At 40.1% G+C, this 13,160-nt stretch overlaps 2 protein-coding genes across 2 annotated transcripts in view; both read right to left on the reverse strand.

The window, feature by feature from the left end:
* Positions 1-3,699: 3,699 nt before the first annotated feature.
* si:dkey-30j10.5 lies at positions 3,700-5,636 on the reverse strand. The gene is made up of 2 exons (XM_041064526.1): positions 5,529-5,636; positions 3,700-4,932 (listed from the first exon to the last, which is right to left on the reverse strand). Exon 2 carries the CDS (start codon positions 4,909-4,911, stop codon positions 4,027-4,029), a length of 885 nt encoding a protein of 294 aa, XP_040920460.1. The 5' UTR covers positions 4,912-4,932; positions 5,529-5,636; the 3' UTR covers positions 3,700-4,026.
* Positions 5,637-7,549: 1,913 nt separating this feature from the next.
* Positions 7,550-13,160, reverse strand: part of snap25a (synaptosome associated protein 25a) — a 34,132-nt gene continuing 28,521 nt past the window's right edge. The window contains exons 6-8 of the mRNA XM_041064304.1: positions 11,820-11,939; positions 10,093-10,237; positions 7,550-9,111 (exon numbers count right to left, since the gene is read on the reverse strand). Coding sequence (XP_040920238.1) covers positions 9,043-9,111; positions 10,093-10,237; positions 11,820-11,939 — 334 coding nt within the window. The 3' untranslated portion in view covers positions 7,550-9,042. The remainder of the gene's footprint in view (positions 9,112-10,092; positions 10,238-11,819; positions 11,940-13,160) is intronic.

The raw sequence follows: 13,160 nt of genomic DNA on the forward strand, positions 1-13,160 counted from the left end.
AGTTAATTCAAGTTTACAAGTATTGTCAGCAACATGTACTTTCAGAAACAAACGTAAAAGTGCTGCTGTGAGTGTTAATCATTAGTGTTGCTTTCATGTGAAAGCAGATTTTCACTGTTGCAGCTGGTAAAAGTGAGATATTTAATATATTAAGTTTCATTTAGAACAGTGCTTTCACATGAATGTGTATGTACACTCTTTATGTGCAAAGAAACCAGTAACTACAGTGGTTTACAATGTAAGAATAATAATTCAGAATATCGCTATGCACAAAATCAAATCACAAAAAACATAAAAAAAAACAGACAAATTTAAAAATAGAAAATAAAAGAACAGACAGTTTGATGCATTGTAAATGGTGTTAACTATAGAGGGAGAGAGATCAAATAAAAATCTATAACATTTGATTTGGAAGGATCTTTAGACAATAATGTGTCATTCTGCTGTTTTCCCCTCAGGCTCTTACATGCTCTGACATGTTTTTCTGCTTCCTCATCTCTGTCAGCTTTTTCCACTGAATTTTGTTTTGGTCTGCTAGTGTATAACTCATAGTGGATGATGTTTTTTTTATTTTATTTTATTTGAAGGTGTACAGACCGGTGTAGCAGGATGTGCTGCTCTGACTCTGCCTCTTGTTCTTACAGAGTCTGGCAGTCTGTTGTGTCTCTCTGTGAATCCTTCATTGTGTTTCTGCTTTGTTCTCTGTCTCACTTTGTCTCTGTCTGGCCTCTTTTCCTCCTTCCCTCCGGTGGGATGTTGTGTGAAATATACATTTAAAGAGCTTTAAGTTTGGAACGGAAACATTTCCATGCTGTTCAAAAGTCATCTAATGTACAGAGGCCATTTAAGGCAGGGGTACTAACCAGGTAAACCACTTATAAGGGCCATTTAAGGCCCCATGTGATCTGTGTAGCAAACTATTTGTGGTAGTTAGGTAATTCCTAGCATGCACCATTAAACCACAGTTAATATTTCAACTGATATTATATTTACATAGTGCATATCATTGAATAAATTCATTACACATTTCCCAACACTTCAGATGGCATATTAGAGATGTCTGATAAAATGAAAACTGTGGTCCTGTTGGCTTGGACAGTGCTTAGCAGCACAGTATGTGTGTGTCTGTAATAATGAACCCACCAAAGAGTCTGTGAGGTTTAAGTGGTTAAAGGCAATGATCTGCCGAGCTGTGAGAAGATCCATGATTCCACCGTCTACATTTAAATGAAGCCTTTTATTTTACTTCAGCTCGTAGTAATTACCTTACAAATGACTCTCAGAATGAACTGGGCCGCTCCAACAGACACGTCCCATAATGACTCACTCAGCAGAGAAGTAGTAGTAGTATTATCACAGCTTTTATGTGCATACTCACTAATGTATTAAATCATTATAAATCAGATTAACTAAGGTGTAGCTTTCAGCCAAATTAAAACAAAAACACTTTTCCATCATTTTTCATTTATTTAAATAATTGCATGAATTGTACAAAACTGTGCAGTCGCCAACTAACAATCGATGCAGATGCATCTTTTGAAAGTGCTGTATTCAGCGTGTTGCACATGTCAGAACCTTGGTCTTGTTTACTTTCTGTAGAGAGTGTAAACAGGACACCTTATCTCATTATTTTAATTAACACATAATTAGGTTCTTGAGAACTGTCAGTCAGATTGATTTAAGGTGGGGTGAGTTACTGCAGTCATCAGATGGTGCCTGTTAAACTAATGTGGCGAAGCTAATCTGTGGTTTCTCTTGTAACTTCATTGTGAGTGTGTTCTGTGTTCCTGCCACCAGCGTGTGTTTTCCTGTCGCCTCTGTCTGTCTGTGTTCCTGGTTGCCAGCTTGTTCATCTCGTCTGCCTGCTTTTCACCATCAATCCACCTGCCTTTGAGTCTGTGTTTGGGTCCTCCTCCCTGCCTGTGCTGCTACCAGCAGCATGACACCGAGAGAGGCTGCAGACACCACTCAGAGCAGAAAGAAGGCAGGAGGGCGAGTTAAGAATAGGCATTTTGGGCGGGGGGGTGAAGAAGATACGCTGATAAAAAGATGAAGTGATGGTGCTTGAGATGTTGCTGAGAGGAGAGAGGGGCTGCAGAGTCTGGGAGAATTAGAGGAGAGTGAGAGAAGGGTAGAATAACAAATGAGGGAGTGCAGGTGTAGAAAATGAGGGGAGCTGCTGGAGCTTAGGGGTTTGCCTGCAGACAGATACAGTGCGTGCACATACACACACACACACATCCCACAGCAACGCTGAGTTTTAATTACCAGAACTCACTTCCAGGACAGAACAGCCAGACTGCAAATGTATACATCCACAGCACTGCACATAAGATTTGGTTTGATGACACAAATATTAGATATATATTATTATATCATGCCATAATGTCATAGACATAAGTAAACAGATATAATTAAAACAAAGTCTTCTCTCCACCTACAGTTTAAATATAAATATACTTTGCAATGCTTTGAGCGACTGTTGTTTGCTGTGTCAGTTAAACATCTGCTGACTTTTTAAATATTATATATATATATATATATATATATATATATATATACATAGTAACTTCTTGCTTTGTAACTTTATTTTAAATAAATATTATGTCACTGTTACGGCTTAAAGCTTTATCAAACTGTATTTCAGAGTGAACAGTTGGCCTAGACCTTTTGCAGACAGACAGACAGTCTGTGTGTAGACAGACAGTCCCTCACTGTCTGCTGCTGGATAGCTTCAAAGCAACAAACTCAACCTGCAACTTATTGATTGTACCAGTTGCATTGCTCTGCTTAAAGGAGAGTAATTGAGAGTGAGGTGGGCAGAAACAAATACTTCTAATGTTTGCTGTTTGTTAACATGAGTTTGGGGTAGAGAAAGTGTGCTGTGCTCATTAGTGTTGGTTTAAATGTGCTGACAGAGCAGCAGTGTTTCTGTCATGCACAGCGTTGTACACAGTACCTCTTAAATGAAGAGTGCTGCATCAGCTTGTGTCCACGCCCGGGTGTCGACACTGTTGGGTCAAGCCTCTGTCTCATTTCCCCTCTGTGCTTTCAGGGCCCTAAACTGAATGACTGAGAAATAGTGGATGGAACACATAAAACAGCAAACTAACCAGTGAAGCAAAGGTAACATGAGATGATGAGGCAGAATCTATTACAGTCGCCCCAGAAACCAGAACAATCCATAATGTTCTAGTACTATCCTCTGGTCTCCTTCAAGGGTATTTTTGTTATCCTGCTGAATAATGGATGAACCACAGACAGAGGGAGGGAGAGATAGTCCTTTGGCGATTGAGCAGTATTGCAGTTTTCTCGAGTCTTGGCCTCCTCTGAGCCCGAACTGTGCTGCTTGATCTGACAGAAACAAAAGGCCTTAATGTCTGGAAATCCCTTATTTGTATTAACTTGATTGATGATACCAACATTTTCTGGTGTTTTCCCCTCCGTTCATGTAATAAGAAAGATTCTCCACTCGATTAGCTAAATTTGAACTCACCATCAAATTCACTTTCAGTTTCAAATCTGCAAGTAGAACAAGAGAAGGATTCTTACTTTTATTTTTCATTTAAGTGCAAAATTTCATTTGTATAAGTTTGATAACTATGAGCCCTGGTTTGTCAGCATGATAAATGGGAGAAAAACACACATGGAGATACTCAAACTGAAGTTTCTGTTGCATAAAGTCTCAAGCAAACACGCTTCTGATGCAAAATTGTCTTTATTGAAAAGCAGGAAAATTGCTGAATACAGTGATACAAAATTATAAAGGTGAATAACTGATTAACATCATTGATTGAAAAGTAGCCATGAAAATAGTTGAATTAGTTTGATTGATTTCTCTGATAAGAAGTTGAACAGTAGAGACCACAGGTGCTCTCTGATGTTACCACTTACATCGATTTACATAGAAAACAAAGGTAAGGAAGTAATCAACAAAAATTAAAGAACACTTTTGAACTGTGCTTTCCACTTCAGTGAGGGTCGAGAATGCTCAGCTCTGCTGCCGTCACAGATTTTCTCAGGCCTTCACTGATAAACACTCAGGTACTCAGTGCAGCCTTTGTTGCCTGTGTTGAGATTTCTTTTAATAACATTGATTCCAGCCCTCTCATACACCGGAACAGCATCTGTGTTGACGAGCAGGGCGATGGCCTTAATGGGCTTCTCACACTGCTCTTGCTTGTACCACAGGTACACCTGGTTTCCTCCAGTTCCCTCGTTGAGGTCAACGCTCACTGGTTGGTAATTTTGCTGCTGAAGGGCCTGACGCTCACTGCCATTGGTGGAGATTTGCAAAACACTGAGTGCACGCTGGGAGTCGGTGGTCTGACGGTACCAGATGAAGACAAACGCTCCTTTTGCATCTCTGTTAGTATCTTCATCCAAACGAATGTAGCCCTTCTGAAAGTAGTCGGTGTCGGATCCGTAGGAATCAGTGGCGGTGACTTCACAGATGTATGTTTGTCTCTCTCTCTTCACCCAGAGGTGGATCCAGTTGCCTTCAGCCTTGCGATTCAGATCACAGGTCAGCTTCTCCCAGCCCAAGCTAAACTTGTTGGCTTCACTTTCTGCATCTGTAGTGACATCGATGTCCACTATGGGAGTATCGTACTCTGTGGACCCTCTGAAGTACCAGAGGTAGATGTAATCACCTTTTGCTCCAGCATTGAGGTCTTTCGAGATCTTTGTGTACCCCGCATTGATCAATCCAATGGCCATGTCATCGTTGAATGTAAACTGAATCCTGGTGATTGGTGATGAGCAGGAATTTTCTTTGTACCAAATATAGATGTAGTTTCCTCCTGACCCTTTGTTCAGATCCACATTGATTTTCTTGAAGCCCTGTGATTGGAGATTTTGCTCCTCATCTGTATTGAGGGACACGTCAAGGTGTGAGATGTAGCTGGCCATTGTTGGTAACTGTGAAGAAGACTGAAAGTAAAGAGTGGGACACAAAGTTAGGATGAATGTAGCTTTTGAGCCCCAGTATAATTATGACAAGTTAAACTCTCTGTTGTCAGATATGGATCAGAAATATATTGCAAATATTATGTTTATGGGTAATTTCCAGCTCAGTGCAAAAATGCAGTGAAACAATGTGGCAAAAACAAAATATACTGATATTTTAAACCAATTTCCCTTTTTGCTAATTTACCTTACTTTAAACAGGGCACCAGGTGCTAACCAGCTTAGAACAGCCAGGACCAACTCTGTAGTGAAAAACAACTCTCTCTCTTTCTTTCTCTCTTTCAACCCAACTGGTCGAGGCAGACTGCCTCCACAAGTAGATAATAGTATTAAAAAGAGTACAGTTAAAACTGACCTGACTCACTTCCAACAGCAAGTCTGGAAAACCTGAAGTCGCCTGCACAGTGTCTTTACAAAGGATTTAATTCTCAGGTACAGTCATGCCCATGTACACAGTATGTTATACAGAGTCCATTCTGGCTTTGGTACAGTTAGCATTGCCGCTGACTTGACACTTCATACACATTCATGCCATAAGAAAAACTTTTTTATCAACTCACCTTCGGGTCTGACCGTAAGACGTGACGACCACAAGATAAGAATCTGTGTTGTGTTGCAACCAAATGAGGAAGTGCCTTAAAAGGGCTGTACCACTAAGTGCAGCCAGGGGCTCCAAAAACCTCTGGCTCCAATCCCATTCAAAAAGCATCTACTTTTCACATGACGTACTAAGTCGGTATATTTTTTCACAAGTCATTATTGTGTCATAAGTGTTCACCACATATCTGCCAGAAAACTTGAAGTCTGCTCTAATTCTCATTACTTTTAAATCAAGGCTCAGAACTGTTCAGATGAAGGCAGAGCGGATCTAATATCCCCTCATCCCAAACACACCGTTATCCCGACATCAAACCTGATCCAGGCACGTCCATCGTACCTTATCAAAGCCTCATTCAGCAAGCCCTCAACTAAATACCACACTAATGGATCTTAATGACACACCTAAATTCAACTAATTACATCAAGTGTGTGAAATCAACCAGCACTTTCAAAACATTTGCTTTTATTAAAATGCCATTACTTATTAATGTTAATTGGTTTGCGTGGATTTGAACACAAAATATTCAGTTAATGAATCAACCAAATAAAGTGTGTAAGGATATATCCAGTGTGCAGATACAGCTAATGTGGTTATTAATAAAGTTTTATTTACTCTTTAAAGGTAAATAAAGCCTGAGGAAGGGGAGATGGTGTTGATTCATAGTTTTCATGCTTTCTTTTCTATGCAGTGAAACTCTCTTTACCTCCAGCAGTGAGCAGCGACTGTCTGTCTGTCTGTCTGTGACCAACCTATCAGCTGGACTGACATGAACTTTGATGCACACAGTTATGCTCCCAGCAGAACATACAGACTTTCTGTAAGTACCAACAAACTCTTAATTTTAAGTGTGTCTCCTCACACATTAATCATTAATGCAAAATTCATGCACCCAAATGGAATAAAAGCTACAGTATTGATTTTGGAAACATAATGACCTTTATATATGACCACCACCTGGCAAAGTCTGTCACCTGGTTTTTGTATAGATCAGACAAAAGATTTAACAGATGTTAGACGTCTTTTTGTTTGGTTTTGATCTTCAGAGGTGCTGGTAGGTGGATTTTGCTTCCTTTGGGCTGAGCAAGCTGTTTCCCCCTGTCTCCAGTCTACTGCTGAGCTATGTTAGCTAGCTGCTGGCTCTGCACATTTAGCACAGACTTATGAGAGTGGTATCGATCTTCTTATCTAACTCTTGGCAGCAAAGCAAACGAGTGTATTTCTTCAACAATTTCTTCAAATACACATTTGGTCTGTTTGAATCCATTCAAAGATGAAATATGTCCAGAAATAAGAAACTTCCAAGGAGCATGGTAGAAAAATACTCCCCAATACACCAGATTTAATTATTCATCCTGAACATGTAAATGCTGCTTCATTCCAGATGTTCGTTTTTTTTTTTTATTGTACTTGTGAAAATATAATGTCTTTTTAGTTAGTCATATAAACCATGTGAAAACGTATATATACTTGAAATTCCAAAATTCACTTATAAACACAAATAAAATGCACTTCATTGCTCCTTAAAGAGTAAAGAAAAGCTTCTAGTTCGATCAGTTTCTCACTGTTAGTGGTGGGACAAACTTTCTGCTGAAGTTAGAACAGTTTGGTTATTTCTTCAGAGATTTTTGTATTTACTCACGGATGTTTTCAAAATGGCCTCATGTCTATTGACTGGCTTCTCTTCATTTCAGAGAATAAGATGATGAATCTTAGTCATTCCTCTCTTTCAAAATCAGGCTGTAGCCTGCACACAGCCTGTGCACATATCAAAATCTTCTATGTTGCTGACTGTCAGTGTTTTAGTCATGATTTTAGTAACATTCCTGGACTTTGGGTGGACTGCCACATCTGTGCTAATCTACATGTACAAACGCATAAACTGAGTGGGACTCTCTGTAAACGTCACCCTGGAATCACAGGAGCAATAAAGACAGACACGGGTGCCACTAGGGTTTATTACTTTTAATCAATTCAGCTAGCTACAAAATGTCCACCACTTCACACACTGACAGGATACAGAGAGGGAGTCTTTAATATTACATGCGTTGAGGACATCAATCTCACAGTTTAACCTATTGTGTCATTCAGGTTTAGGTATTTAATCACCTTACTCTAACTACTCAACATTTTGGCGATTTGGTGTGCATAGCTCTAAAGTACAGAAGCAACAAAAAAACCCTTTTGTATGTATTTTTTTGTTTCAGAGTATAGTTATCATTGTTATTCAATATTATCATTATTTTTACCAATAACAAACCACACGGGGAGAATAAACTTACAGATACAGTCTTCTTATAAAAGTAAGGTCTCTCAGAAATATGCGTCTTTGCTTTACATTGCAAACGTTTATTTTTTTTTTTCAGAGCATCCAAAACCTATGTTACAGTACACAACCAGTCCTCTTTCAGCACATAATCAACATCTTCATCACTGAACTGCATAATCATTTAGAAAACAGGTCATTTTTTTTGCAATACAACCCCAAGTCCTCGTTTTTTTTTTTTCATCTTTATCTCGCTTTTTTGATCCCTTTTGCATTATTGTACAACAAGATGGTCACAGTCGGTAAATATATCGAGACAGAAAGAGTGGCACTATTGCAAACTTGCAGGAGTATGGAACGATCAACTGTGTCCTAATACTGAGCATGCGTTTTGTCAATTTGCTACTGCCATGTTATCGTTTTTTATATATATTTTTCAGACAAGTTTTATTTATAAGACTAAAATCTACCATTTGTCATGCAGAGAACGCACAATTCACATCACTTGGAATGCAATGTCTAATACAGCTACAGAGAGTCTAGTTGCACATTGTCTAAACAGTAACTCAGTATGAACAGTATGATTGCGATGAAGGAAAATGTACCAACGACTGCCTTTTGATTGTAAGTGCTCTTTGCAATCCCATCCATCTGCACCATCACTCAGTAAATCTTTACTCATGCTTTTCCATCGGTCTTCTCCCTTTTTGTCGTGACAACACCAAAATAAGGAGCATGACAGTAGCCTAAATGGAATGACACAGTTTTACTAGGACGATACTGAGATACTGAAAAGGAAAAAGAATAAAAACAAACAGCTTGTATAGCATTCCTATTATATACTTGTCATCCAGAGCAGTGTACTTTCATATATATATATTATATATGATATATAATAATATATGATATATATATATATTTTGATAAAGAGAATAAAAACTTCACAGGTGAGCTAGAGAGCCATCGAGTCAGCACTATATACAACCTTTGGAAAGAATGATATACGGAGTATAAGAAATCATCTTTTTACGAGGACAATCATCTTGAAAAAGCTCGACAGACGACACAGAACAACATTTACAATGGGGAGGGGAGGTGATATGTGCATGTGTGCAAACCTAGAAGGTCAATACCATGATGAAAGCATGTCAGCGCCTGTCGATGTGCGGCGCGGGGACGCCGGGACGATCACGCTCGAGCCTCATGGCGTTTAGCCACTGCCCAGCATCTTTGTGGCACGCTGGTTGGCCTCGTCAATCCTGGTCTTGTTGGAATCAGCCTGGGTGAAGGAAAAGGAGACAGAGAGAGAAGAGAAGAGAAGAGAAGAGAAGAATATCAGTTTGATTGTTCTGATTCTACAATATCCTAATGATATTCAACATCATTTTTGATGTCTGGTCAAACCTTTTTGGGGAAGAGAGGACTCAGACCTCAGACATCAGTTTTCCTGTCTGGCATAGCCTGACTATGACCCTGATCCTGAATGAGCTTTTCAAAAGAGACCAGGCCACAAACCCAGTATAAAGACAAATATACTGTATGTAAATGCTAGTGTGTAACATCTAATAGGGGTAGGAAAAAAACGGCTCAAGTCTTAAAAGTTGCTGTGTCCCTCTTTTTGCCAGGTATTGTTGTGCTTGTAGTTGCACTTTGGCTCCCACTGGGGATCATGTTGAACAACTGCGCTAAAAATTCTGCAGTTCTAGTGATCATATGTGTTTGTATCATCTCTGAGGGTCTGAACAGCAGCTTGTGACTTACAAAAACACCTTTTCACGCCCATTAGCTCATAATAAGACAAGACAGCATTTCACTCTGTGTTAAACATTAGAAAATCTCCAGTTTGAAAGGCCTGAATGGAGCTTTTGAAATCTCTCCACAGATTCAAGCCCTGATACAGGATGAAGAAAAGTGGAACAGGTGAATGAATAATGTGCACTCGTCCCTCAACAGGTAACAGGGGACTGAGCTGCTCTCAAATTCAAGTGTGTGTGTTATAAATGTTCTCCTGGATGAATCAAGGTTAGATAAGACAACGCTGCTTAGAGACTTTGGTCATCATTAAAAAGATGCTAATGTCAGTGGAATGCAATAAATAATTACAGGTAATTCTTTGAAATCAGGAAATGAAGAGGAAACTATTCATGTATATGACTTTCATCCTTACAGAATGTAGTAAGATGTAATTAAATCTATGTTTAGGTGCAGAATGAACAGTGGATAGCAGCTAAGTGTAACTGTCCTGTCGTCGTGCGTTTACCTTCTCCATGATCCTGTCGATCTGGCGGTTCTGGGTGTCGATCTCGTTGCCCATGTCCAGGGCCATGTGGCGCAGGTTACCGATGATGCCACCCACCTGCTCGAGGTTCTCGTCCATCTCATTTTCCCGGGCATCGTCTGTTACCCTGAACACGCACACACACAGACACACACACACACACACACACTCAAGGTTAGAGGTCATGCCTGCATGAACACTAGGTCACATATGGCCAGGTTCAGAGGGCCGTTGCCTGATCTCTCTGTGACGTTCTGACCTCAGAGCAGGGATCTGGACTCAAGGAGATTCCTCTGCACAGCAGTTTATATTGTGTTTTACTGCTGTATTCGTTCAGTTTGAATTATTTAATGAAAATAATGCTTACTTTAAATGCTTCCTTTAAATTCATTTTTAAAATATACTGGTCTGTGTCTGATGCTGTTACCAAGTCAGGCAGTCCACAAGTACTCTGAGGGGAAACAGTGATGTAGAAATAGGATGAGAAGGATTAATTAATCTCTTCACCTCCTCTGTGCCTCCCCTCATTTCCTCTTAACTCCTGCTTTCTTTAGTGTCCTTCACACATCTACTCTGGCTGCTCTGATCTCCAGAGGATTTTTAGTCATTATGGATGGCCACAGTTATTTGGAAAAAGTATTTCTTAGCTACAGTTTGTTCATTTATACACCTTCAAATCAGTTTAAAGGGACACTGCAGTGATGTAGTACTGCGCTTCCATACACTCGGGGGACTTTGAGAAACAGGCTTGAACCAGAGTCCTAGCCTCCAGCTCAGGAAAGCTGTACTCTAATGCTCACATTCAGATCAAACACTAGACTCCAAGGCTCAGGTGTAGGTACGCCACGTCACATGACCATCCAGCATGTACGTCACAACCTCTTGGATGCTCCACATTGTGCACATGATTTGCTCTTTCTGTTACGTGGCTACACTTTGCTGACTGTGCTACTGAATGAAAAACGTTTCCACGACAACGGTATCTTGGTGTGCAATCCAAGTTTTCTTCAAGTCTTTACATTCATCATGTTGCAGCTCTGATGTATGCCTTAAGGACAATTACAAACATTTCTCAATATAAATATTTGTGATCTCACATTCAAGATGATACAGCACTGTATGACTTTAACTCCAGCAGTATTCATAATCATAATAACACAACATGACCATATACATACAACACATCAGACATAAGAATCCTCTGCTGCATATCTCTGGTTATAACTCTTTATCTTTTCTGACACTGAGATGTAATACTTTATCTGTTAATATCCTTTGCTAATGTTTATACTAACTATACATGTGGTGAATCTGTGTTATTGTAGCCTTGTAAGCTCAACTGTTTAAAATAGGTGGCGTCCTCCTTTATCTGATTCAGACATTCAAAATCAGACTGATGCATTGAGGGGTTTTTTTTTTCTTTTTACACCAAACAACCAAAACGTGTGGACAGTAAATATGAATCTGGAGCCATGAGACTGTTAGCTTAGCTTAGTTAAAAGACTGGAAGTAAGGGGAAACAGTTGGCCTTTCTGAAGGTACCTCTTCTGAAGCACCTTTAGAGTTCACTAATAAGCATGTTGTACTTCCTTTATTTAATCCAGTGTAAAAAAAAAAGTTGTGGTTTTAATCCTCTACATCTTCTCCATCTCCTTTGTACGTCCATTTTGAAGCTTTAGGCGCTCTGATGCATAAATCCTCCCTCTTACCTGCGGATGAAGCCTCCACTGATGGCCATCTGTTCACGCTCGTCCACCACGCGGGCGGGCTGGCTGGCCACAACCCCGTCCTGGTTGTTCCCCCAGGCCTTGCTGGCTCCGCTCTTCATCCTGACCACCAGCAGCGACGGGGAGGATGAGGAGGGGACAGTTACTCAGCAGTTTGACTGAACCATTTAATAGTTACCTCAACCAGGCTGGCTTCCCATTAGTCAACTCTATAAAGAGAGCCTTGGATTTGAGGTACTGCAACAGCATATATACATATATATATAAATATATATATATCAGTATGTAGCGTGATCAACTGACACAAAGGTGTTATTTGGTTTCATGCATTCAGCACATAAATATATGGAGACTAGACTAAGTCAAGCAAAGCATAGCAGGCATGGACTGGTTGGTAGATTGGGTTTGGTACAGGCTCACTCTGTTGCTGCACAATAATAATGTGTGTGAGGTTATATCTTGTAGGTATATAACATACTGTTCAGAATCAGGCAGGCCTCGTATGCTTAGTCACATGTGTGTGTTCTGTACAGTCTAGGCATGCATTCTAATAGCTCCAACACTTAGGATCCTGTTTTTGTTTTTTGTTTTTTAAACCAACCTACTGGCACTTCTGTATTGTTGCAATGATAAACCTCACCCCACTCCCACAGTTAAATGTCCCAGTGTGACAGAAAACAGAGAAGAGACGAGCTTTTGGCAGACACACAACACAGAGTGTACAGGACTGTCACATTGTTGGGAGGGACGACTGTTAATGTGGAGAACAAACTGCGAAACGACAAAAGGAAACAAAACAAGAAACTGGAGGGAGTCAACAGAGAATAACACCATGCTTAACTATTCCTGGCTCTAGTGTTACCCCCCCCACCCCCCCCACCCTTCGATTTGTGGTTTTATATGTCACTGCTTTTCCTCCATGTTCAGATCTTTAGACAAGCTGGCATGTCAGGTAGCAGTGAGACAGAGGAGTGAAGAGTGTGACGCTAACCCATCCCTCAACCAAAGCTTGCGTCTGCTTCTGTTTCAAGAGTAGAAAAGTGTAGCGACAAATACAGCTGTGCTAACACGATATGCAATCACAGCTCGGCTGCTTCGCTTTGTAAATGTCAAACCTCACACCGTCAGATTCAGTGTCTGTTTTGGCACAACAGGGTCAGGACAGAGAGGAGGGTAAAAGGTAGAGATTCTTTTTTTAATTTCCATAAATTACCTGCAGAATTTTAAGGCACTTTTGGTGGCAGGGCAGCCACATGTCTTTCACCTGTCAAGCAGTTTGACACTGATATTCCTGAGTAAGTAATCACATATCTATACATTTTT

Source organism: Toxotes jaculatrix, chromosome 19, assembly GCF_017976425.1.
Source record: "Toxotes jaculatrix isolate fToxJac2 chromosome 19, fToxJac2.pri, whole genome shotgun sequence".
Lineage (NCBI taxonomy): Eukaryota > Metazoa > Chordata > Actinopteri > Toxotidae > Toxotes > Toxotes jaculatrix.